Raw genomic sequence first — 27,105 nt, 5'->3', positions numbered from 1 at the left:
CCCGGATCCAAAATGGCCGAGGGGCTGTATCCGGGTCCTGCAGGGAGCACTTCCGGGTCGGAGCAGGCTGCAGATGAAAGCTGCAGCCTGCTCCGATGAAAGGATGATCGCGGATCTCATAGAGTGCTGTGCACACTATCAGATCTGCGATCTGTGATGTCCCCCCCTGGGACAAAGTAAAAAAGTAAAAAAAAAAATTTCCACATGTGTAAAAAAAAAAAAAAAAAATTCCTAAATAAATAATAATAATAAAAAAAAAAATATTATTCCCATAAATACATTTCTTTATCAAAAAAAACAAACAAAAACAATAAAAGTACACATATTTAGTATCGCCGCGTCCGTAACGACCCAACCTATAAAACTGGCCCACTAGTTAACCCCTTCAGTAAACACCGTAAGAAAAAGAAAAAAAAAACGAGGCAAAAAACAACGCTTTATTACCATACCGCCGAACAAAAAGTGGAATAACACGCGATCAAAAAGACGGATATAAATAACCATGTTACCGCTGAAAACGTCATCTTGTCCCGCAAAAAACGAGCCGCCATACAGCATCATCAGCAAAAAAATAAAAAAGTTATAGTCCTCAGAATAAAGCGATGCCAAAATAATTATTTTTTCTATAAAATAGTTTTTATCGTATAAAAGCGTCAAAACATAAAAAAATGATATAAATGAGATATCGCTGTAATCGTACTGACCCGACGAATAAAACTGCTTTATCAATTTTACCAAACGCAGAACGGTATAAACACCTCTCCCAAAAGAATTCATGAATAGCTGGTTTTTGGTTATTCTGCCTCACAAAAATCGGAATAAAAAGTGATAAAAAATGGTCACGTGTCCGAAAATGTTACCAATAAAAACGTCAACTCGTCCCACAAAAAAAAAAAAACCTCACATGACTCTGTGGACCAAAATGTGGAAAAATTATAGGTCTCAAAATGTGGAGACGCAAAAACTTTTTTGCTATAAAAAGCGTCTTTTAGTCTGGTTTCACACTTGCGTTTTTATCTGCATGCGTTTTTTAAAAAAACCACGTGTGAAAAAATGCATGTAAACGCAGTAAAACGCATGCGTTTTTATAGAAAAACACAAGAAAACAAGAAAAAAACAAAAAACCCTAACCCTACCCCTAACCCTACCCTGAAATACGTGGCACTGAAATACGTGGCACTGAAATACGTGGCACTGAAATATACGTTTATATACGTATATAAGTGCCACGATATTTCAGTGGCCACGTATTTCAGTGGCCACGTATTTAAGTGCCACGTATTTAAGTGCCACGTATTTAAGTGCCACTTATTTACGTGCCACGTATTTACGTGCCACGTATTTACGTGCCACGTATTTTTCAGTGCCTGAAATACGTGGCACTGAAATATCGTGGCACTGAAATATTGTGGCACTGAAGTATTTACGTGCCACGTATTTTTCAGTGCCTGAAATACGTGGCACTGAAATATCGTGGCACTGAAATATCGTGGCACTGAAATACGTGGCACTGAAATACGTGGCACTTAAATACGTGGCACTTAAATACGTGGCACTTATATACGTGGCACTTATATACGTGGCACTTATGACTGTCAGAAAATGTTCAGTAAACGGTTAGGGGTGAGGTTAGGGGTAGGGTTTCAGGTAGAATTGGGGAGTTTCCACTGTCCAGGCACATCAGGGGCTCTCCAAACGCGACATGGCGTCCAATCTCAATTCCAGCCAATTCTGCGTTGAAAAAGTAAAACAGTGCTCCTTCCCTTCCGAGCTCTCCCGTGCGTCCAAAAAGGGGTTTACCCCAACATATGGGGTATCAGCGTACTAGGGACAAATTGAACAACAACTTCTGGGGTCCAAGTTCTCTTGTTATCCTTGGGAAAATAAAAATTTGGGGGGCTAAAAATCATTTTTGTGGGAAAAAAAATATGTTTTATTTTCACGGCTCTGCGTTGTAAACTGTAGTGAAACACTTGGGGGTTCAAAGTTCTCACAACACATCTAGATAAGTTCCTTGGGAGGTCTAGTTTCCAATATGGGGTCACTTGTGGGGGGTTTGTACTATTTGGGTACATCAGGGGCTCTGCAAATGCAACGTGACGCCTGCAGACCAATCCATTTAAGTCTGCATTCCAAATGGCACTCCTTCCCTTCCGAGCTCTGTCATGCGCCCAAACAGTGGTCCCCCCCCCACAAATGGGGTATCAGCGTACTCCAGACAAATTGGACAACAACTTTTGAGGTCCAATTTATCCTGATACCCTTGTAAAAATACAAAACTGGGGGCTAAAAAATCATTTTTGTGAAAAAAAAAATAATTTTTATTTTCACGGCTCTGCGTTATAAACTGTAGTGAAACACTTGGGGGTTCAAAGCTCTCAAAACACATCTAGATAAGTTCCTTAGGGGGTCTACTTTCCAAAATAGTGTCACTTGTGGGGGGGTTTAATGTTTAGGCACATCAGGGGCTCTGCAAATGCAACGTGACGCCTGCAGACCAATCCATTTAAGTCTGCATTCCAAATGGCGCTCCTTCCCTTCCGAGCTCTGTCATGCGCCCAAACAGTGGTTCCCCCCCACATAGGGGGTATCAGCGTACTCAGGACAAATTGGACAACAACTTTTAGGGTCCAATTTATCCTGATACCCTTGTGAAAATACAAAACTGGGGGCTAAATTTCATTTTTGTGAAAAAAAAAAAAAAAATTATTTTCACGGCTCTGCGTTATAAACTGTAGTGAAACACTTGGTGGTTCAAAGTTCTCACAACACATCTAGATAAGTTCCTTGGGGGGTCTAGTTTCCAATATGGGGTCACTTGTGGGGGGTTTGTACTGTTTGGGTACATCAGGGTCTCTGCAAATGCAACGTGACGCCTGCAGACCAATCCATTTAAGTCTGCATTCCAAATGGCGCTCCTTCCCTTCCGAGCTCTGTCATGCGCCCAAACAGTGGTCCCCCCCCACAAATGGGGTATCAGCGTACTCCAGACAAATTGGACAACAACTTTTGAGGTCCAATTTATCCTGATACCCTTGTAAAAATACAAAACTGGGGGCTAAAAAATCATTTTTGTGAAAAAATAAATAATTTTTATTTTCACGGCTCTGCGTTATAAACTGTAGTGAAACACTTGGGGGTTCAAAGCTCTCAAAACACATCTAGATAAGTTCCTTAGGGGGTCTACTTTCCAAAATGGTGTCACTTGTGGGGGGGTTTAATGTTTAGGCACATCAGGGGCTCTCCAAACGCAACATGGCATCCCATCTTAATTCCAGTCAATTTTGCATTGAAAAGTAAAATAGCGCTTCTTCCCTTCTGAGCTCTGCTATGCGCCCAAACAATGGTTTACACCCACATATGGGGTATCGTCGTACTCAGGACAAATTGCACAACAACTTTTGTGGTCTAATTTCTTCTCTTACCCTTGGGGAAATAAAAAAATGGGGGTTAAAAGATCATTTTTGTGAAAAAATATGATTTTTTATTTTTACGGCTCTGCATTATAAACTTCTGTGAAGCACTTGTTGGGTCAAAGTGCTCAACACACATCTAGATAAGTTCCTTAAGGGGTCTACTTTCCAAAATGGTGTCACTCGTGGGGGGTTTCAATGTTTAGGCACATTAGGGGCTCTCCAAACGCAACATGGCGTCCCATCTCAATTCCAGTCAATTTTGCATTGAAAAGTCAAATGGCGCTCCTTCCCTTCTGAGCTCTGCCCTGCGCCCAAACAATGGTTTACACCCACATATGGGGTATCAGTGTACTCAGGACAAATTGCACAACAATTTTTGGGGTCCAATTTCTTCTCTTACCCTTGGGAAAATAAAAAATTGGGGGTGAAAAGATCATTTTTGTGAAAAAATATGATTTTTTATTTTTACGGCTCTGCATTATAAACTTCTGTGAAGCACTTGGTGGGTCAAAGTGCTCACCACACATCTAGATAAGTTCCTTAGGGGGTCTACTTTCCAAAATGGTGTCACTTGTTAGGGGTTTCAATGTTTAGGCACATCAAGGGCTCTCTAAATGCAACATGGCGTCCCATCTCAATTCCAGTCAATTTTGCATTGAAAAGTCAAATGGCGCTCCTTCCCTTCCGAGCTCTGCCCTGCGCCCAAACAATGGTTTACACCCACATATGGGGTATCAGCGTACTCAGGACAAATTGCACAACAATTTTTGGGGTCCAATTTCTTCTCTCACCCTTGGGAAAATTAAAAAATTGGGGGTAAAAAGATCATTTTTGTGAAAAAATATGATTTTTTATTTTTACGGCTCTGCATTATAAACTTCTGTAAAGCACTTGTTGGGTCAAAGTGCTCACCACACATCTAGATAAGTTCCTTAGGGGGTCTACTTTCCAAAATGGTGTCACTTGTTAGGGGTTTCAATGTTTAGGCACATCAGGGGCTCTCCAAATGCAACATGGCGTCCCATCTCAATTCCAGTCAATTTTGCATTGAAAAGTCAAATAGCGCTCCTTTGCTTCCAAGCTCTGCCATGCGCCCAAACTGTGGTTTACCCCCACATATGGGGTATCAGCGTACTCAGGACAAATTGTACAACAACTTTTGGGGTCTATTTTCTCCTGTTACCCTTGGTAAAATAAAACAAATTGGAGCTGAAATAAATTTTGTGTGAAAAAAAGTTAAATGTTCATTTTTATTTAAACATTCCAAAAATTCCTGTGAAACACCTGAAGGGTTAATAAACTTCTTGAAAGTGGTTTTGAGTACCTTGAGGGGTGCAGTTTTTAGAATGGTGTCACACTTGGGTATTTTCTATCATATAGACCCGTCAAAATGACTTCAAATGAGATGTGGTCCCTAAAAAAAAATGGTGTTGTAAAAATGAGAAATTGCTGGTCAACTTTTAACCCTTATAACTCCGTCACAAAAAAAAATTTTGGTTCCAAAATTGTGCTGATGTAAAGTAGACATGTGGGAAATGTTATTTATTAAGTATTTTGTGTGACATATGTCTGTGATTTAAGGGCATAAAAATTCAAAGTTGGAAAATTGCGAAATTTTCAAAATTTTCGCCAAATATTCGTTTTTTTCACAAATAAACGCAAGTTATATCGAAGAAATTTTACCACTAACATGAAGTACAATATGTCACGAGAAAACAATGTCAGAATCGCCAAGATCCGTTGAAGCGTTCCAGAGTTATAACCTCATAAAGGGACAGTGGTCAGAATTGTAAAAATTGGCCCGGTCATTAACGTGCAAACCACCCTTGGGGGTGAAGGGGTTAATTGCCATTAGGGTTGTATAGACAATTTACACAGAGAGCCTGGTATGGGCAGCTTTCTCAGCTCTGCTGCAGTGCTAAATCTGAAAATGGATTGTGTCAGAACCCCTGCACCCAGTGAACTAAGTGATACATCCTTAGATTCAGGGTCTATGTGCCTATATCATGCTTCTCAGATGAAGTATGGTAGCTAAAACCTGCTGACAGCCTAACACTTCTAGTTGAAGGCAATGTGCACACAATGCGGATTTAGTGCGGATCCGCACGCAGAAACGCTGCAGATCCGCACTGTGATTTACAGTACATTGTAGATCAATGTGAAAAAAGCTGTGCAGAAAATCTCCGCGGAAACGCTGCGGATTTAAAAGAAGTGCATGTCACTTCTTTTGTGCGAAACTGCAGCGTTTCTGCACCCTTCCATTATAGAAATCCGCAGTGGTAAAAACCGCAGAAAATCCGCATCAATTCCGCATAAAAACCGCACAGAAAATTCTGCACCCCATTCCGCAACGTGTGCACATAGCCTAAATGTGCCCAAACGTAGATTTTTCTGCCTTCAAAAAAAGAAAAAAAAATGTCAAACTGTTTAATATAATTTTCTGCTGCAACTGAATTAGAAGTCAGATTTGAAGACTTTTTAAATGAAACACCTTGAGAATTGACGCATTGCTTCATTTTGCATGATTATAAAAACAGTACCACGTGCACCATATTAGTGTTTTCCCATTGAATTAATAGGGCGCTTAACCAAATAGTATATGCAGTATTCTACTTTTTTTACCTGGGTTTTTCTGAAGTAAATGCTGTAAAATCCATGTAAAAAAGAGTGAATATCAGGACAGGTGACCATGTAATTCTGTACATTGAATCCTTTCCTTCTAGGGTGTCCTGACTGGATTTAAGGGTGACTTGATTCACACGTATAACAAGAATAACTCTGTCCTGAAAGACACTGAGTATTTCCAGCAGATCAGCCATCGCAGTAACATCCTGCTCCTCGGAGATACTTTAGGCGACCTCACAATGTCTGAAGGGGTCACCACTGTGGAGAACATTCTCACCATCGGCTTCCTCAATGACAAGGTGAGGACAGAACTGAGCCCCACTGGCAAATCATTTTGATGGGCATCATACAGACATTTAAGTGAAAGCCCACCATTTTTTGAGTTGTAATGAATGGCAAAATTAGCTTTAGTAATCAATCAATGCCAGGTGTCTGCTGCTCAGACAGATCCAATATTGGTGATGCATCCAAAGAGGCCAAAATGCCTCTAAGGGTCTGTGCAAATGCAGTCCTTTTCAGATGAAGGCGCTAAAAGCGCCACATGAAATGAACATAGTACACAGCAATGTCAAAACGGCATTGCTGTGCACATGTTCTGTTTTATGTCACTTCTTTTAACCGCTTTAGTATTTAGAAAACGTGAAGCTGTTAAAGGATGTGATGTGCTCCTCCTTGAGGTGGCTTGTCCACTATTTGGATACCCTTTTCTCAATTTTCATGTTTCCCCCGTGTAAAATAATAACACATACTGTATATTCACCTCTGGGACCGACACTGGCTCTCCCAGGGCTTACATAACGTCATGTTACGCAATCCCTGTGGCCAATCAGCGCTTCAATTGCCCCGCCTCTGGACAAGTCACTTGCATACGGAGGAAATGGGAGCGCAGCAGTTGATGTTCTCCAGATGTATGTGATTTGTCCAAAGTCGGGGAGAGCGAAGCACTTCATGGCCTCAGGGATTGTGTGACATGACGTTACGTGAGCCCCGGGAGAGCTAGAGACGATGTTGGTGGAATGACACCGGAGATGAGTGTGTTGCTTTACTAGGGGAAATGTAGGGGTTGAGAAGTTGTTGTCTGAGTAGTGGACAACCCCTTTGAGTATAGTGTGTTTGCCACCAGAATGACAGCAGAGCCACCTCAGGAAACCTGCCAGTGATTTGCTGAAGCGGTTTAGCTTGGTGTCTGAATGATGTCGTATGCTTATACTCTAAGAGCAAAGCAAGACCCCATCTTTTATTCATTACAGGTCGAGGAGCTAACGGATCAGTTTTTAAAGTCCTACGACATCGTCTTAATCGCAGACGAGACCCTAGATGTGGTGAACGGGATTCTCAACTTCGTAACCGCCAAGAACTGATAAGCTTCAATAACGCCTATTAAATATCAAGCCGGTACGGATTCCCTCCAGCTCAACCCAAGGATCTTATTGATTTGTTCAGTCATGTTCCCACAGCTCTTCTAAAATGTCACTAACCAGGGAATGTCTCCGTCAGCCATTATATTAGGACTGCTGCTCTGTGAGGAGGCTGCATCATTGCGCCCCCTTGTGGTTGCTCAGTTAGCATGTCTTGCACTCTGCATCAGATGCGGAAGCCATTATGGAGGGCACGGGCCTACACCACTGGGTTATAATGGGAGGGCAGGTGTGAAAGGGAATTCAGGAGAATTTTGGTTTGTAAATCTGCTCTAAAATAAAACTAGATGTGGCAATTTCTAGTTGTGACTTTAAAAAAAAAAAGTATTGGCGTAGTAGGAAATGAGATGAGCCCCAATGTATCAGTTATGGCTGGAGCGTTCCTTTTAGATCTAGAATTGGGCGACTATTTAGTGATAACACTACAGGCAGCCTTACCTCATCTATATGTAAACGGGCTCCTAGCCTCTTAAGTGGTCCCCTCCTCCATTATGGCAACCCATTACCCACCAAAGATTGCAGAAATAAATAGAATACTGCAGGTCGGCTGTGGAGGTAATGGGACGGTTAGACATTTATCAAGATCACTAATGTTTTAGTGGGCACCTTGTAACAGCTTAAATTCTGCAAAAATCTCTTTAATTTTGTAGGGTTTTTTTAAAATTCTAGTAGGATAATCTAGAGACACTGTTGCCCTATTGTTTTTCTGTTTTGTTTTTTTTCTGTGTATACAGGTGCTCATAATTTCGGTGTCACGTTTATAGCTTTCTTGAGAATAGAAAATTCTCAGGCTAGGTGGGAACTTGCTGACCACTGGGACCCCCACCTGAAAGCTCTGAAATGGGAGGAGGAGAACATTGAGGCGACGGTTATGCTCCAATTTTATCACAATTTGTGGATAACCAAAGGCCGTTGTGTAACACTAGCCTTATCCAAGACGTCTACTCCTTTCGCCTTTTTCCTTAGGTCTAGGCCTCCTAGTCTAACAGTCTATAAATTGAGGAATAAGACCATTCCCTATTTCCTATAGGCTGATTTTACCAAGTGATTGGATTTCACATCCATCAACTATGCATAGGAATTGCCATGTAAAGTTTGTCTGTGGGTCCAGCTACGTTCTAACATACCTGTTCTAACACCCAATTTGATTGTTTTACCAAATTCATCTGTTTTAGTAAAATTGAAGAAAATATTTGACTCATTTTGTTTTGTTTTTTTACAACCTTGTCATCTGTTTTTAAAGGGAATCTGTCAGTAAGGTCAACCCTCCTAAACTGTCTATATGGACATGTAAGTCATAGGAAGCAGAATAAAATGATATCTTGATATCTGCTATTCAATGTTTTATTCCTGAGAAATCCACATTTTTAATTTGTAAATGTGCTGTTAAGATCTATAGATCTTAATCGGAATCCTTTATTATAAATGGAAGGGGGTGTTACCAGTGTGAGACATGTAGAACAGACTGTCAGTCATTACATGTCTCACACTGGTAACATCCCCTTCCATTTTAAAACAAACTGGAGGCAGATTCTTGTGGAGATCTATGTCCGGCCCATGGATCTTAAGAGCTTATTTACATATTTATAAAAATGTACACTTCTTTGGAACACAATATTGGATTGCAGCTATCAAGGTATCATTTTATTCATCTTCCTATGACCTACATGCCCATATAGATGTTTTTGGATGGTTGATCCCACTGACAGATTTCGTATTAAGATCTGCCATGCACATTCATTTAAAGTTGGCAAACCATCTAATGTGTACGGGGACCTCCTGTATCTCAATACCTTTTTGTTCTACAAGCATATAAGTAGCTGCCAGTGGTGCGCTGGCAGCTGCTTATTGCACTTTGCAGGCAGAACCCATGAACGCTCAGCTGAGGTGCATGTGAGGGTGAGTCTGGAGTGAGCTCCCTTATGCATACCACCATACTAAAATAAAGTTGAATAAGTCACTGTAAAAATCATCCACTGCTTTTAATAGAGGAAAATCTCTTTGCAAAAATAACATTGTGTCCTGTTGAGAACAACATGTAACGTTGCCGTGTTGGGGTGGGAGAGGGGATGAAATACAGCATCAATGACATTCAGGATTTCCTTGGACAATTAAAAGGTCCTTTACTCCCTGGGCAAAATAAGCAAACTATCAAGTCTGTTGCATTAGCAATTAATTATATGGAGTCCTGTTCCCCTCTTGGTGTCCATCAGATCTGTCCTTGATCAGGATTATAACCTCCACAGTTGTGGATTGGATTGTTCAGAGCTGCCAAATAACCTCCTTGGAGAGTCTATAAGCCCATCATCTACAACAGGTCACAGCCGCCCCGGTCTGTACTAGGGATCCAGAAGTCACAGTCCGCACCAGCAGTGCACAAAAGACCTAGGCAGGGATGGTGGGATCGGAGGTGGGACTGGCATTTCTCCTGAGTTGTCAGCAGGCTGACTCCTATAGTTCTTCATGAACCCTCTCTTCTTCTTCTTCCGTCTTCAGTTTCAGTTCGTCAGCAGTGATTTTTTCATCCTTGTTTCTGTCTTGATTTATAAACATGTCAGCGATGGACTTTTCACGGTCTACTCCAGGAAGAAATCGGCCTTTCCCTTCCTCTACCTGAGCTTTTAGGAAGGTGGAAAACTGGAAAAATAAGGTTTTTAGATTAGCATTGAATTGAAAAAGTGCTGCGGAATATGTTGGCAGTATATAAATAAATTAACATTTATAATTTGGGGACTTAAAGTCATCCAGGTGCCCCACCACACTTCACCACCAGGTATCCTTATCATCTGGCAGGGACCTTATCCGCTTGAGTATTTTTCACTACTTTAAAGCCGTCCATACACAATAGATAGCTGTCTGTCAAACAATGCTTCGGCTGATCGTTTGGCCGACCGCCATCTAAGCTGATTCTCAATTGCACAGGAGCGCTCGTTTAGCCGAATACATCTGCGTTCTGTGAAACAACCGCCAGCCGACATTTCACCTAGAAGTTTCTCCAGGAGAACAATGCAGTCGGCAGTCTGAAATCGGACATGCGCAATCAACATCTTTCCCGACCATAAGTCCGCGGCCCTATACACTTTAGAAAGTCATATAAACGTGTTGATATCGGCGAAACCACCTGTTTGCAGACCAGAGGAATGAAGTGACGTGTCTGTAAAAGGACATCTGGGGCTAGCGGGTACACAGAAACTCAGCATTCTGTGACATAAAATTGCAATGTAGTATCACTACATGGCAACTAATGGTAGAACATATGTACAGCTTTGCTGGATTTCTGCCCTACAGCTGTAGCATAAAGACAACCGTTACTTACTTCTTCCAATGGAACCTCTCCATTTTTATCCAAATCCATTGCTTCAAATAGATTGTCGGGAGTATCTGCAAGCCATATAAACAGATACCCTTCCGGCACTCCTTCTTCTCTATGGATCAGTTCTATCTCAAACTTCATCACGGCACTTGCAGGAACTCCACGAGCTACAGGAGAATATCCGAGAATTAATTCTAGAGTCAGTCCTATGTGATCCATATATTAGGAAGAGTCACCTACATCATGTTACATATAAGGCTACGCTACATTGTGTAAATACATTAAATCAGTCATATGCATTAGTCTCCTGTTGGAAAGAAGGATTGGACATTTTGGATCTGTTTCTCCACCAGATGGAGTTGCCCAATATGGCCAAAGTTGACTAAGTACGGATCAGGAAAGTCATTGCATCACAAGGTGGGAAAGAAAGTTGTCCATAGGTTTGGTGACTTACAATCCAAGACAAATCCTAGCCTAATAGGTTATATGTCCTGAGCGCATAGATGGTTGTGGATCCGAAAACAGCGTTGCACTTCAGTAAGAGCCATCCTTTCGGCCAGCAGGGCATTTTTTTTTCTAAAGATGGAAACCCACTTTGTGCCCATTTCTCACTACGTGCATAACCATAACTAAACAACACACTATTTAATAGGACTTGTTCCACTGTCCCTGGTAAAAGACTAAAGCAGTAGAAAGTCTATATACTCAGGAGCTGGAAACATTTACTTTTAAGATCTTGAGTAAAGAGCCAGGAAATGGAATGAGCTCATGTTGTCTTCTGCAGTACTGTACTTCTCTTACAAGCACGGCTGCCCTTCCTTCAGCGATGTCCTCAGACAATAATCTGTCTCTCTAGCTGCCAGTGGGAAAGGATAGCCAACAATGTGCAGGTTCCAAATACAGAAATGACTCATTTTTTTTTCCAAAATGTAGATGGTCAGCAAGGACTAAGGGTGGCAGTGCTGGTGTAACAGGCCAGATTAACCCCCCGCCCAGAATACACCCGGGGTTAAAGGGGCCTAGGCCAGATTATACCCCGGGTATATTCTGGCCTAGCCCAAACTATACCCCGGGGTATAAATTGGACTAGTCCAGTTTATACCCCTTTGGGCCAGATTATACCCCACAGGGCTCCAGGCAGCGCACGGGGTCCCAGGCAGCAAACAGGGCCCCAGGCAGCACATGGGGCCCCAGGAAGAGCACAGGGGCCACAGGCAGCGCACAGGGCCCCAAGCTGCGTACAGGACCCCAGGCAGCCCACAGGCGCCTCAGACAGCCCACAGGGCTCCAGGCAGCAAACAGGGGCCCCAGGCAGTGCACAGGGGCCACAGGCAGCACATGGGTCCCCAGGAAGAGTACAGGGGCCACAGGCAGAGCACAGGGCCCCAAGCAGCGTACAGGGGCCCCAGTGCTGCCTGAGGCCCCTGTGCGCTGCCTGGGGTCCTGTGCACTGCCTGGGTCACCGTGCGCTGTTTGGGGCTCCGTGCGCTGCCTGGGGCCCCTGTGCGCTGCCTGGAGCCCTGTGGGCTGCCTGGGGCTCCATTATTGATTATATCACTCAATGGTTCTCAAAAGGCTGAAAAATATGATCTACAGCAGCTGGGGTATATTCTGACCTGGAGGGGTATAATCTGGACTAGTCCAATTTGTACCCCGGGGTATAGTTTGGGCTAGGCCAGAATATACCCGGGGTATAATCTGGCCCAGAGGGGTATAAACTGGACTACTCCAATTTATACTCCGGGGTATAGTTTGGGCTAGGCCAGAATATACCCGGGGTATAATCTGGCCTAGGCCACTTTAACCCCGAGTATATTCTGGGCGGGGGGGTTAATCTGGCCTGTTACACCGGGACTGTGCCTGAACATGGATGAGGTCTCCTTTCAAAAAGTGACAGTCAAGGTATCCAACTTGAACAGTCTAACTTGACATAGAACCAGCAAGATAGCCTATGATATAATGATATATACTGTATATGACAGCCTGTGTGATTCACAAAATTACCAGATCTGATATTACTGGCTCACGCATTCCAAAAAACACCTGCTGCCCCATCCATGTTTTTCACAGAGGTACCTTGCACATGTTTGGCCAGATAGTCATTGAGCTACTGCTGTGGAGATCATTACTGTAGATGACTTAACCAAAAAACACTACTAAGCCTGGATCCTTGTATGGAAGGATAACTCATGCCAAGAGCAAATTTTATTCTTTTTAATTCATACAAGACTCACCTCCACTTTCTCCATGTCCCAGGTGGGGAGGCACAATGACCGTCCTCTTCTCTCCTACACACATTCCTATCAGACCCATATCAAGACCATCTATAACTTTGTTTGTGCCCAAGGTGATCTGCTGTGGATTTTCATATGAGTATCTGAAAGATATGGATAAGGTACAAATTTGCCTTTAACCTCAGATCACAAAAAAATTGAGCTGTGATGGGACCTAAATATTTGCTTCATACAAGAATACTGAAGTTTGCAGTGTCTGGAAATTGAAAAACAACCCTTGGGTCTGGGATTCCATGGTTTCTAGATAGAAAGAGCACCCTTCATTATATAAACAGGTCACACACATCAAAAAATTATATTCGATGGTGTCCAGATGCCAAAAACCCAAACAGGCAAAAAAAAAAAAAATTGAAGGCAGAGTACTGTGCTCCTTAGCCTTGGTTTTGTGCTATATACATCAGCTTGTTGGCAGCTTCCAAGGAAAGTTGAACGTCTCATCAAGGGTAACCCCCACTAATATGAACTTCTGGTCATGGCTACATTGGTAGGTATTCTTTAAGAAGTGATAAGAATTAATCCAACATAGTAGAGGAGTATGTGATCTCCTACATGTCATTTGGTTGAAAACTCATGCTCCTCCACACCGTCCTATTCTTACTCTGTGGATAATTAAAGATGTCTACTTGTGCCATGACCATGGCCAGCAAATTCCTTACAGTGAAATGAATGTCATCTGCGTGTGTTTGATCGCATCTTCAAGCAAAGAGTTGACTTGCATACTCACGATGAGAAGAGTGTGGTCCCATCCAATAAGGAGCAGTTGTAGTGATACTTGATGAAATCGCCCGTTTTAGAAGTAACATTACAGACTTCTGGCTTGTGGATCACCTCCACATCAATTGAGTCTTTGGGATTATGGAAGTCAATCACGTGAACATCGAAGATCAACACAGCAGATCCAGGAATACTGTTTCCTAATTGTGGGAAATCGAGCGCATACAATTAGAACAATATGGATTAATTGATCTTCTGAAAAACAGTGCACAAGGTAATGTGATGCCTGTAAAGCTAAAGATCTATTGTGGTAGGTGTTTGATATTCAGTAGAAATGATGATTAGGTCTTAGATACTTTGTCACCTACCTGCTCCCTTTTCTCCATAGCCAAGATGTGGAGGGATGATGATTCTTCTCCATTCTCCTATACAAACGCCTTGAAGACCAGCATCCATGCCTTGGATAATGTAACCCATTCCAATGTATGTGTTGTATGTATTATTCCTGGAGTAACTGCAGACAAAGGTTATACACTATATATTGCACACCAGTGCAGATGGAGAGCCCAAGAATTTTGAAGGATCCTGCTGATGAACAGTTCATTACAGGTAAGACCTACCTGGAATCAAACAACACTCCATCCATGAGGGTGCCATTGTAGTGGTAACGGACATAGTCTCCCGTAACAGCCTTCCGCTTGCAGTCTTGGGGTACAACTTGGTTCTGTACTGTAATCCCATCTTTGGGGTTGTGAAAGTCTATCATCAGAACATGGAACACCAGAGAAGCGTGTGGAGGGATGATTGATCCTAGAGCGAAGAACAAACAAGAATTACATGGAGAACATCCTTTAAAAAACACGCCCTGATATTGTATTGGGATTATCCATTTTGTTTTAGCTTATATTGTACTATATATGATATTATATGGACTGATAGTAATGTAACGTGAACAGTTTCTAGGTACAATTTTGGGGTTTGGATTAATTTCATAATATATCTGTATAGTCGTTCTTTTCTTTAATACTGAGCTACTGCCTAGCCATACATGTAAAAGAGAACATTGCCAACAGCCACTACTAAAGGGAGCTCTGTCACTTCCAAATGCAAATTTAGCTACTTAAAAATCTATGTAGGGACCTTAGCCCCTATAATAACACATGTAACGCGCCATGGAATAAATGGCGCTATAATAATAAATAATAATAAGCACTTTTTAGTGTTGCAGCTGTTTATACTTTTTATGCAGATGTAGGAGCTTCTGTGTGCCCTTGGAGTGGCCAACTGCTCAGTGCACCGTTATGCCCTCAGATCTTTATATCCAGCCCTGTGCTTAATCTTGATTGGTAGCCCTTGCTTGCTAAGAGCAAGTGCTCCCTCATTTCAAGCCTATGTACCCGCATGTGAACACTGACACTGAGACCCGCACAAGATCACAGTGTCATCGCGCTCTGACCCCTGGCTCCTGCCAGTCTGTGGCTGCTGCTCACCACAGAAAGTTGAAGTGTAGCAGCGAGCTTCAGAGAGAAGCTAGAGATCAGAACGTGCCTGCACTCACTAAGAGCAGCGCTGTGCTCCTCCAATATCACGCAGGAACGGGGATTTGAATTTAAAGAATCACGCCTCCCATCAAAGTTTCTATCCTCTTAGTATAGTGTAATCATCATATTATATAGCACTGTGTACTTACAATTGCTCACTTTGCCTCTCTACTTAGTAAATTCTTCTCTTTTCTCTGCTCTATGTAGAAACAGGAAGTCTCTTTTCCCTCCATGAATCACTCAGCCTCTTCAGCTCCTGACCCAGTTGCTCCTTCCTCCCCCTGCCAGGGACTTTTGCAGTGACTTATAACTCACACAGGGAAAATTGATTGCCTGTTTCTACATTGGAGCTTAGAAGGCTTTAGCTAGTCAATTTTAATTCACGCAATGTCATAGACCTAATGGAAAAGAGAAGGATTAGCGGAGTAGAAAAGCAAAATGAGCAATTGTAAGTACAAAGTGCTAAATAATATGACGATTGGAATATGTTCAGAGGATAAAAATATTGACGGGAGGAGTGCTTCTTTAAGCAGTGCTCACTGTTGCAAGCGAGCGCTGTCGATCTAGATCAGGAACAGAGCTGGATATGCATCAGAAGCCACAAATGTGCACCAAGTTCTTGGTCAGGCTAAGAGTGCACTGAAGCTCGTCCATTTGCATATGAAATGAAAGTAAATTTATCTGTAATAACAACACTAATGTGTATATTACGGATCTGATTTTTATAGCTCCCCTCTACCAAAGAAGCTGAATTTGCATTTTGGGGCTAGCCAACTCCCTTTAAAAACTTAGCTTCCTCTATTGGGGGCTGCAGGTTATTTTTTTACATATATAGCTGTGCAAGTGTAAAGACAGAGCTCCAACCACAAAATAAATATATTATGGCTCATCACTTCTGCAGGAGCATAATACTCCCCTGTCTATTGGCTTCCTGCCTGGTGGGTGGTGCGCTCCAGATGACTGGCAGTTCCGCTTGGATAAAGTGTGCTCTCCAATGCTGATAGAGGTAGCTTTGCCTATGCAGCATCAGAGGAGCTAAGCTGGCTCTAGCGGACTGACGCTGACTTGACCCAGCAATCCAGCCAACTTCAGACCAGTACCTACAAGCTGTTTAGCAAAGAACTTGCAAGTGTGCGCTCCTTGCCAAGACAACCGACCAACTTCAATAAACTGCTGTGGTAGCCAGTAACCTAAACAACGATCAGTAAACCATAAAATTAGAAATCCATCCATTCTTGAGAACAGAGAGGATTTTTTAATAAGTTGCAAAGTTGCTTATTTTTACAAATTGTGATTTTACCAATTATGATGATGACATAACACCTTTAAGAAACTAATCAGAACAGTACAGTAAGGAAATTAGTGAGACTATTTACCATATCCTTTTTCTCCATAGGCTAAAAATGGTGGTACAATGATTTTCCTCCTCTCTCCAGCGCACATGCCCACTAAACCTTGGTCCATGCCTTTAATTAGCCATCCTGACCCCACATAGGTGTCGTATGTTCCAGAGCGACTGTAGCTGTAGGGAAAGTTTAGATATCTTCAGTTGTTTTACAACATGAACAGCTTTCAGTAGACACAAAAGAAAAAAACCCCGTTGCATATTAAATGCCAGAGGTGGGGATACTAAGTAGTATCAACCCACGCTTACAATCATAAGCTTATCATATCATAGCTTTATAAGAAGGAGAAAAACTGGAGTAACCAATTAATGAGTAAAAAAGTGCAAAATTTATTTCAAGATAATCAAAAAAACACACACTATAAAATTGTCAATCAGGACAAACACACAGGAATACATATAGTAGTAAAGTGCACATAGGAATCATGAGGTAATACATCCATCTAAAATTTTTCTTCGGATGTTTATCCAAATGCTAGGTAAGTGGAGCTAAATAAGGCAAGGTAAATCAGGCCCTAATACGGTATAATAATGTGGAGATCCATAGAAAAAAAGTGGGCTATATAACAAATTGAAGCCAAATAAGGCAGGGTAGATCAGGCCCAAATACGGTATAACAATGTGGAAATCCACAGAAAAAAGGGCGAACTATATAGCCATTTAAAAGCAAAACTTACCAAGGCCAGTGCACAAGACTAATAAGATGGTAGTGAGCCCCAAATGATGGCGGGTAGCCCCGACGCGCGTTTCGTGTCTACACAAGACACTTCCTCAGGGGGTGTAGTGTCAGTGTGAAGAGAAGGACCTTATATTGCTATAGCAACCGGTCACAAGGTGTATCACATGGTCGTGATCACCCAATAGGAAGCGGCGCTATCGGCGCGTGCGCAGTGCGTCCCCACAGGTCCTAGCATACAGACCGAGCGTCAAGCATCACCGCGCAGGCGCCGGTGATAAAATCACCCGGGTCATGCGCAGGAGGCAGATGAAGACACTCAGCTGCACGCTGGACGCGGGGGACAGCAGCGCGCACGGCCGCATATGGGTGAACAGCTTTCAGATGGATTTTCAAAACTCCACGCACATTAGAATGAATTCAAGAGTGTTAAAGTCCAAGACAATAAGGCTATGTGCACACGCTGCGGATCCGCAGTGGGTCCGCAGCAGTTTCCCATGAGTTTACAGTACAATGTAAACCTATGGAAAACCGAAAACGCTGTGCCCATGCTGTGGAGAAAAACGCGCGGAAACGCAGCGGTTTACATTCCGCAGCATGTCAATTCTTTGTGCGGAATCCACAGCGGTTTTACACCTGCTCCATAATAGAAAACCGCAAGTGTAAAACCGCAGTGCAATTCGCACAAAAACCGCTGTAAATCCACAATAAATCCGCAGTAAAAAAGCACAGTTTTTGCCCTGCGGATTTATCAAATCAGCTGCGGAAAAATCCACAGAGGATCATTCTACGTGTGCACATACCCTAAAGAGATTTTCTTTGCTCAATCCCTTTTTGTCCTGACCATAGGCCAGTGGACTAATGCTGACTGTAGATAAATGCTCTGAAGTGGATTATTACCTTGAGTCAAAATATGTCCCATCCATGAGCGTTCCGTTATAATGGTATCTGACAAAGTCTGTGTCTTGGATGGTTCTGTTACATTGGCTTGGCTTCTCTAGGGTTGTGATCTGCACCTCGTCTTTCCTGTTCCACAGATCCACCAAGATGATGTCGAAGTAGAGAGTAGCATCGGCAGGGATCATCCCGGCTGAGAATGAATGAAGTGTTAGAAGAACCTTATAGCCCCGAATCAAGCAATTTTTCTTATGTTACAACATTTTTGTGAAACTTGTGCTTTTTACGCCTGTTCTGCCTACCTTTTGAAAGGTTAGCGGAGCTCAGGCATGATCAGGTGTGGCCAAGCAATGTGACAAGTTCATCATAGTTTTTGACACACAAGTGATGTGAATGTACTCCAGTCCCTGGCCAACATACGTTTCTGGTGGTGCGCAGTTGCAAGATGCACCAAATTCATAAACTTGGTGCATTCCACTCCAGCACAATATTAATCAAGGCCATTGTACAAAATGCCAGTCTTAATTAATTGGGCCATAGATTGGGTGGACTTCTAGATCGGGTGGACTTCTGTGTCATATACCATCTAGGTGGGGGCAACATAATGACTCAACAACATGGTGGAAAACATTGAGGATACTTACGGACTCCTATGCTGCCATATCCCAGGTGCGGGGGGACAATCAGTTTCCGTCTCTCGTTCACACACATACCCAGAATCCCTCTGTCCAAACCAGTGATGAGGCGCCCTATTCCCACAAATCCCGCTACAGCAATCCCTCTGTCATGACTGCAAGAAATATAGAGAAACAATGGAGATCTCAAGTTTTAAGGGTAGGTTCACTATAATAATGTGATGTCATAAATATCTGGTGAAAAGTAAAAAAAAAAAAAACAGATTTGTTTAATGAGAGTATACTTCAGAGGATGATGCCAGATGAATGCCAGGGCCTATAGTGCATCCCGGTGCTATCTTTTTTTTCATGGAAGGGGTTTATGTGCACATAAACCATCCACAGGGTGTAAGATAAAAATCAATTCAGGCTGCCTTCTTTCATTGCTTTATGGTCTAGGTCCAAAACTCATGTAGGTGCTTTAGACAGTGGAAATGGGTCAGCATGTGCACTGTGGTCACAGAGACACCCCAGAGAAAGAAAAATACAAAAAGAAAAAGTTGCCCATACCATGTGTGTTCTGACATGTTTTGAACCATAAATAAAAGTTCTCACCTATACTCCGGAGAGGTCATATAATTATATGGTTATGCCTTGCTGATCACTGAGGATCCCACCGCTAGGAACCCCCACCAATCCTGGAAATGAGAATCTGGGGTGCCCCATGTCAACGGAGTGACACATTCGTGACACCACTCCATTCATGGTCTGTGGGGCTTCTGGGAATAATAACAATTTGTCCTATGGTTGCTCTTCTCTTGGAAGAGTGCAAGATGGGCTAGCCTTCCCTCTTCAATGCTTCAACAAGCCACAGGTGTCCATGACCCTGTCTCTGGATCAATGGCTGTTCTTCCTCTGGTCCACTAGTGGTAAGTTTTAAGCACTGAACAATGAATAAAAAGCAAGTTCTACTGAAATTCTTCCCACAAAAAGTGTATATCAATGTATATCTATAACAAGCAAGATCCTGTCTGCAGATCAGATGCCATTTTCAACAGGAAATTGTTCCCCTTAATTAAGCTGACTTCAAACCACCAGAAAGTATAATTATTGAAAAATATGATGGACTATGTAACATTACGGTACTTTGGGGATAAGGAAATGTGGGCACTAAGGAAATGTTACGATTCCATCTCATATAGACTACAGCCCTCCCCTTGTAGAGATCTGCATTTGCCCATCATTCACTAACTCATACCACATCTCCACCTCCAGCACCACTCATTTAACATTTCTACATTTTTGTGGCCTGAGACTACATGAAGCAGGAGGTCAGGGAAGAGGTTATCGGACTGTGAGCCTTTCTGGCTGAACTTATGTAATGCAAATGAGCTCATTACATGGAGGCCGTACAGTTCTGGACATGCCGAGATGATGCGACTACGTAGGACAGGCTCAGGTTCTTACACGTTCACCACTCCTCACTCTGGTATTCCTTCTAAGACATTCTCCACCATGTAACTCGGTCCCAATGTAACAATACTACAAAGCAAATATGGAAGAGCAAGTGAGGAGTTAAAGAAAGTAGTGATTTTGGGGAACCCATCAGAAACATTTTTTTAAGGGAACCTATAGAGAAATTTGTGCTTCCAAAACCAGAGGTCGCATGAATCAAAGCTTGGTTGTATGTGTATAGGGAGAGATCTGTCAGTCTAGGGGAGTGAGGCTAGAAGAAGCCATTGGGGACCGGTCTCTTGGACTAATCAGGTCTCTCCCCATATTCTCTGACCGCAGAGTTTCAGAGTAAAACAATTATGGAGCCAGAATTTGATTCGGCCATTATGAATCTCAGGACACGTTCCCTTTGATCTGTGGGAGTTCCCGGTGGGATGAGGGCATAGTTTAAAATGATCAACAAATGAGTATTCTGATGTTGGGATGTACAGTGGGGGAAATAAGTATTTGATCCCTTGCTGATTTTGTAAGTTTGCCCTCTGACAAAAACATGAACAGTCTATAATTTTAAGGGTAGGTTAATTTTACTATTGAGAGATAGAATATCAAAAATAAAATCCAGAAAAATCACATTGTATAAATTATATAAATTTATTTGCATTTTGCAGTGAGAAATAAGTATTTGATCCCCTAACAACTATTAAGAGTTCTGGCTCCTACAGACCAGTTAGACGATCCTAATCAACATGTTACCTGCATTAAAGACAGCTGTCTTACATAGTCATCTTTATAAAAGACTCCTGTCCACAGACTCAATTAATCAGTCAGACTCTAACCTCTACAACCTGGGCAAGAGCAAAGAGCTTTACAAGGATGTCAGGGGCAAGATCGTAGATCTGCACAAAGCTGGAATGGGCTACAAAACCATAAGTAAGACGCTGGGTGAGAAGGAGACAACTGTTGGTGCAATAGTAAGAAAATGGAAGAAATACAAAATGACTGTCAGTCGACATCAATCTTGGGCACCATGCAAAATCTCACCTCATGGGGTATCCTTGATCATGAGGAAGGTGAGAGATCAGCCTAAAACTACATGGGGGGAACTTGTTAATGATCTCAAGGCAGCTGGGACAACAATCACCAAGAAAACCATTGGTAGCACATTACACCGTAAAGGTTTAAAATCCTGCAGTGCCCTCAAGGTCTCCCTGATCAAGAAGGCACATGTGCAGGCCCCTCTGAAGTTTGCCAATGAACACCTGTATGATTCTGTGAGTGATTGGGAAAAGTTGCTGTGGTCAAATGAGACAAAAATTGATCTCTTTGGCATTAACTCAACTCGCCGTGTTTGGAAGAGAAATGCTGCCTATGACCCAAAGAACACCATCCCCACTGTCAAGCATGGAGGTGGAAACATTATGTTTTGGGTGTGTTTCTCTGCTAAGGGCATAGGACTACTTCACCGCATCAATGGGAGAATGGATGGAGCTATGTACTGTAAAATCCTGAGTGACAACCTCCTTCCCTCCGCCAGGACATTAAAAATGGGTTGTGGCTGGGTCTTGAAGCAAGACAATGACCGAAAACACACAGCCAAGGCAACGAAGGAGTGGCTCAAAAAGAAGCACATTAAGGTCATGGAGTGGCCTAGCCAGTCTCCAGACCTTAATCCCATAGAAAACTTATGGAGGGAGTTGAAGCTCCGAGTTGCCAAGCGACAGCCTCAAAATCTTAATGATTTAGAGATGATCTGCAAAGACGAGTGGACCAAAATTCCTCCAGAAATGTGCATAAACCTCATCATCAACTACGAAAAACGTCTGACTGCTGTGCTTGCCAACAAGGGTTTTGCCACCAAGTATTAAAGGGAACCTGTCACACCGTTTTTTCGATATGAGATAAAAATATGGTTCAATAGGGCCTGAGCTCAGCTTTAGATCAGTACCTTTCATATCCCCCAATTCACCACCTTTGCTGAGAAAATCTCTTAGTAATCTCTCCATTTTCGTATGTCAATCACCCCAGACCGGTCCGATGGGCGGGGCCTAATCGCCGATTCTCCCCACCTCCAGCTTTGCTCTACAAATTTTCTTTCCTGCGTTGGCGTAGTTTTCTGTGCCGGCGCATTCAAGTGGCGTCTCGCGCGTGTGCTGTATGTTTTGCCCAACAGTGGACAAAGCATTCAACTCATTATTGCGCATGCGCCGGCATTTTCATTGACGTTCTGTGCCCCAGAAGTCTTTCTATGCTTCTGAGGCACCTAGCATAGGGTCAAAAGCCGGCACATGCGCAATAATAATTTAATGCTTTGCACACAGTTGGTCAAAGCATACTGCGCACGCGCGAGACGCTAATTCAATGCGCAACTGCAGAAACTGACCGCGATCTGTGCTATTCACAGATCTAGTTACTTCTGACATGCCCCGCCCATCGGACTGGACCAGGGTGATTGACATACGAAAACATTACTAAGGTATTTTGGCAGCAAAGGTGTGGAATCAGGGGATATGAAAGGTACTGATGTAAAGCAGAGCTCAGGCCCTATTGAACCATATATTTTTATCTCATATCGAAAAAACGGGGTGACAGGTTCCCTTTAAGTCCCAGAGGGATCAAACACTTATTTCTCACTTCAAAATGCAAAGAAATGTATATAATTTATACAATGTGATTTTCTGGATTTTATTTTTGTTATTCTATCTGTCAATGTTAAAATTAACCCACCCTTAAAATTATAGACTGTTCATGTCTTTGTCAGTGGGCAAACTTGCAAAATCAGCAAGGGATCAAATACTTATTTCCTCCACTATGTATCTCTGAGGCCTCCTGCCACATACTAGTCCACCATTTCTGGATTTTTATTATATGCAGGGTTGAAATGAAATCTAATGTTAAACAGTGACTGATCACCCATAACCACTAATTATCAAACATAAACACTCCAGGAAAATCTAGTCTACTGTGTTATACTCAATGCCGAGCCCGTGGGGGCGGGGCGTGACACAGACATGGAGAATACAAATTGTCATGCTCCGCCCCCTTAGGCCCTGCACTGCGTATACCAGTATCAGTTTTGTTATATTGCTATAAGTCCTCCCATTGTAATTTTGTAAGAGGGACAATCACAAGTTAGGGAAAAGGAAAACTGTTCTAGAGGACATTTTCTCCCATGAATCAGAACCTCGTTCAGAACCAATTGGCCCGCTCTATGATTCCCTTTTACTAATATATACAAATGCAGCCAAATATTCTCTGCATCAACTCTAGCTCTCCTTCTAGTTTCTAAATCTCTTTCCAAGAGAGATGGCCTCAACTAAGATGGCCACTACTAGATCCCACACAGACGGGGGAAAAATTCAATTTGGGCTCCCTTCTGGTGATGGTTACACTGCGACACCCCCGAACTAACGGTCTTGGCGCATTGTAAGGTCTGCAGAGAGGAGAAGTGTGCACAGGTTCTCCCCCCTCCCATTAGGAATGCAGACCACTCTCTTTCGGAAGTCAGTCAGCTTTTCTAGAGTTCTGTATAGTTAATTTAGCTGCATTGAGGGAGATCTTATTCTGCTACTAGTGATGAATATCCCCTGTGTGCAGGATACCTCCATTATACATATTCGATGAAAGATGCAAGGAGCACGCACATGTAGATGCTGTATTAGAGCTCCATCCAACTTGCCATATAAGTGCTTGGGACTGTATGGTTTACCCACTTTTCCAGAAAAAAAAAAGCTAAGAGTTTTTAACAACTGAAGACGCCCTAAGACTTTATTAGCAATTTGCTTATTTTTGGTAGGAATGCTCATTAGTATTATACATAGAGGTTACAAGGGGCATCATACAGATCCCTCCTGTAACGGGACATCTACAGGCGGCCAGAGCTGCAGGCAATGTTTGGCTCGGCCACGTCTACAAATAGAAGCCTGAATCCCACCCATCACACATGCACGCCTCCCTTACATCCACTTACACAGCTGCAACTCCTGCTAGGCCCAAGCACCTCTTACCAGTACACTGTGCAGTAGTAGAGGTGGCCTACAACATGTGGGACAAAGACAATATAGCACTTACTAAACACCAGTGCTTCAAATCTATCACTCCACTGGATTCTTCCACCAGACTTCTATGGTGAATCTAAGTTTCTCTATTTGGGTATGTTCACACTGAATTTATGGAGCAAAAACTCCAGAAAAAAAAAATCTGTGTTAATATAGCTTAAGAACTAACTATCAAAAGTTTCAATTAAGGAGGTTGATAATTTAAAGGTAGACATCGGAAATTTTCCTCCCCCAACTAAGAGAACTAATATCCTAATGTCCATCCCATAAATACAAGATTTTTATATTGCAAACCTCATTAACTAAAATTTTTCATTATCCTACGGATATCATTGTCCTATGGATCAGGGGTTACAACAGGGAAAATGTCCATCACTGAACTCTGGAGATCTTCACGTCTATGGTTGCCTCACTACAGATGGTGATATCTTCTTGATGACATATTCCATTCATGTATCTATTTGCTGGGGGTCCCACTGCTATGACCCCTCTAGATTTCTACCGTAACATGGCAGTGTAGCTACTAGCTAGAAGTGTGGAGGGCCACTTTGGCCTGTATTGGTTGAGCTCAGCTTGATAAGCCCAATTTAGTCTACCTACGAAAAAAAAGGCGAGCATAACCATCAGGAGCTGAAGTGGGATTGCACTCTCTTTGGCACAGCTACTATCATGTTCTAGCAATTGGTAGGGGTCATTATAGTGGTCAAACTTCCACCCACCCAACAATGAATTGAACAGATATCACATCAATCTCTGTAGATAGACCCTAGTCTGTTACTATATGGAGTAATTACATACGGTACATTTGGTAAGATCCATCCTGTCTTAAATAAAACAATAGGGGTAAGTTTAGCAGTAAAAATTTGAATTTTGCTCATCTCAATAATATTAGGCCTTGTGATCTCATGAGAAAATATCTCAAGAAAGTTCTGAAGCCATCACAAAGGGGCGACTAACCCAGGGATCCCGTACCACTGACTAATAGAATCGATAAGAGGGTTGAGTACCTGGCATCAAACTTCTGTCCATCTTTAAGAGTCCCGTTGTAATGGTATCTTACAAAGTCGCCCATCTGAACTTCCCTTGGACATATCTTGGGGATGTCGTAGCGATCAATGACGACATCTTCTAAGGGTCCAGATTCAGAAGAGACGCACAAGATTAGGAACTGAAGCCACACTATAAGGCTATTGAAAATCATATTTGTAGGAGATCCACTGGATTCGCAGACTGTCACCGCTGCCTCTGCTTCCTCTCTACTGTTCCTTCATTGACTGCCAAGTCTCTGGTTATAAAGGAATTTCTGTTAACGTGGAAAGCGGGGCTTCAGGCTGGAGATATCTGAGCCAGGGAGGAGGAGACTGAACTTCCCCCAAAGAGGAAAGGAAGCAGATTTTTCTTCCCTGCACTGTCCTAAAATCTTACAATGCAAAAAGACAAGATAAATTGTTACTTTATGGAAAAAGATCAGCCACACTTAAGAAACTAAAAGAACAGGCAGAATAGGTATAGGAAAAAGTTGGAATCTGCCCAAACCTGGGATTGAAGGAGTGCAAAACTTCTGGGTCCTAGTGCAGCTTCTATCAAAGATGCTGAGAGGTTGTCTGCTGTTCTTCAGCTTCAGCTCCCAGCATGTTCTGAAAGAGGTGTATTATCACCAAAGGTTGAAGACCAAGGAAGTCATACACACAGAGATATTTTAAGTGCCCTAGTAATTCCAATTTTTCACCCAATCTGACACTGAGCACAAAGAGGCAGAAGTGAATTGTGCGACAGGCAGGACCCTTTATGGCTGCAACATGTGAATGTGGCCATAAATGGTCCTGACAATTAGGATCTTCTTCACAATTTGATATTAGATGGAGATTTTGCAAAATCAAACGTGACTGCAGCAAAAGAAAAGAAAAATACACACAAGATGTGACTGCATGAAAATCCCATCTGTGTCACTAATTTCTTTACCCTGAGACAGAAGTGGCCAAAAAAACACAAAGAAATTTATAAAAATAAATTGCAATTTCTATTCAACATGCACAAAATATTTAACACAAAAAAATAATGAGTATAAAACAAATGCCTCCAATGTGAGGGACGCTAATGGCTAGGGACGCCATTAAACACACATCCAGTAGTAATGTGTAGAAAATTACAGTCCAAGATATAACATATCCCACTGTTGGGTGTAGAAAAAAAATGAGAAAAAATGCAGCTTGCCTGATATAGGGATTTTTGTGTTACTCACCGTAAAATCCTTTTCTCCGAGACACTCATGGGGGGACACAGGACTGTGGGTGTATGCTTCTGCCGCCAGGAGGCTGACACTAAGTAAACGTGAAAAAACGTTAGCTCCTCCTCCCTCGTATACACCCTGACACTGGCTGCTGGAGACTCCAGTATGTCTAGAAAAGGTCCTACTGACTGACAAAATCCGATATTACCAGGGAGGGAGCTGTGTCCCCCAATGAGCGTCTCGGAGAAAAGGATTTTACGGTGAGTAACACAAAAATCCCTATTTCTCCTTCGCCTCATTGGGGGACACAGGACTGTGGGATGTCCTAAAGCAGTCCCTGGGTGGGGAATCAACTCACCAGTAATAATCATCCAGATAACGGATTGTCTATACTGTAAGTGCGCTACTGCCGCTTGAAGAATCCTTCTACCCAGACTTGCATCTGCAGAGAT

The 27,105-nt window shown here is 42.5% G+C and overlaps 2 protein-coding genes across 3 annotated transcripts in view; one reads left to right on the top strand and one right to left on the bottom strand.

Moving 5' to 3' along the window:
• NT5C3B (5'-nucleotidase, cytosolic IIIB) overlaps positions 1-8,656 on the top strand; it is a 28,993-nt gene extending 20,337 nt beyond the window's left edge. Inside the window, exons 8-10 of one of the 2 annotated variants that reach the window (XM_077252477.1) lie at positions 6,140-6,340; positions 7,292-7,436; positions 8,194-8,656. In XM_077252477.1, coding sequence (XP_077108592.1) covers positions 6,140-6,340; positions 7,292-7,402 — 312 coding nt within the window. In that variant the 3' untranslated portion in view covers positions 7,403-7,436; positions 8,194-8,656. Of the gene's footprint in view, positions 1-6,139; positions 6,341-7,291 lie in introns of both variants that reach the window. The other variant, XM_077252476.1, reaches the window with a different exon arrangement.
• A 760-nt stretch (positions 8,657-9,416) lies between these two features.
• FKBP10 (FKBP prolyl isomerase 10) lies at positions 9,417-25,742 on the bottom strand. Its single transcript, XM_077252475.1, has 10 exons — positions 25,431-25,742; positions 18,944-19,089; positions 18,303-18,492; positions 16,698-16,843; positions 14,401-14,590; positions 14,149-14,294; positions 13,791-13,980; positions 13,007-13,149; positions 10,776-10,939; positions 9,417-10,096 (listed from the first exon to the last, which is right to left on the bottom strand). Exons 1-10 carry the CDS (start codon positions 25,622-25,624, stop codon positions 9,911-9,913), a joined length of 1,695 nt encoding a protein of 564 aa, XP_077108590.1. The 5' UTR covers positions 25,625-25,742; the 3' UTR covers positions 9,417-9,910.
• Positions 25,743-27,105: the final 1,363 nt, after the last annotated feature.

Source organism: Ranitomeya variabilis, chromosome 4 (assembly GCF_051348905.1).
Source record: "Ranitomeya variabilis isolate aRanVar5 chromosome 4, aRanVar5.hap1, whole genome shotgun sequence".
Lineage (NCBI taxonomy): Eukaryota > Metazoa > Chordata > Amphibia > Anura > Dendrobatidae > Ranitomeya > Ranitomeya variabilis.
The sequence above is the reverse complement of the archived record's forward strand: the minus strand, read 5'-3'. Positions and strand labels throughout refer to the sequence as shown.

Bases quoted from the DNA above. Each gene is read 5' to 3' on its own strand.
- FKBP10 (XM_077252475.1), bottom strand. From the start codon at position 25,624: ATGATTTTCAATAGCCTTATAGTGTGGCTTCAGTTCCTAATCTTGTGC. The intron at 19,090-25,430 runs GTACTCAACCCT...TATTTCTTGCAG, and splicing joins GGACAGAAGTTTGATGCCAG to TCATGACAGAGGGATTGCTG. The intron at 10,940-13,006 runs GTGAGTCTTGTA...ATTCTCCTGTAG, and splicing joins GGGACATGGAGAAAGTGGAG to CTCGTGGAGTTCCTGCAAGT.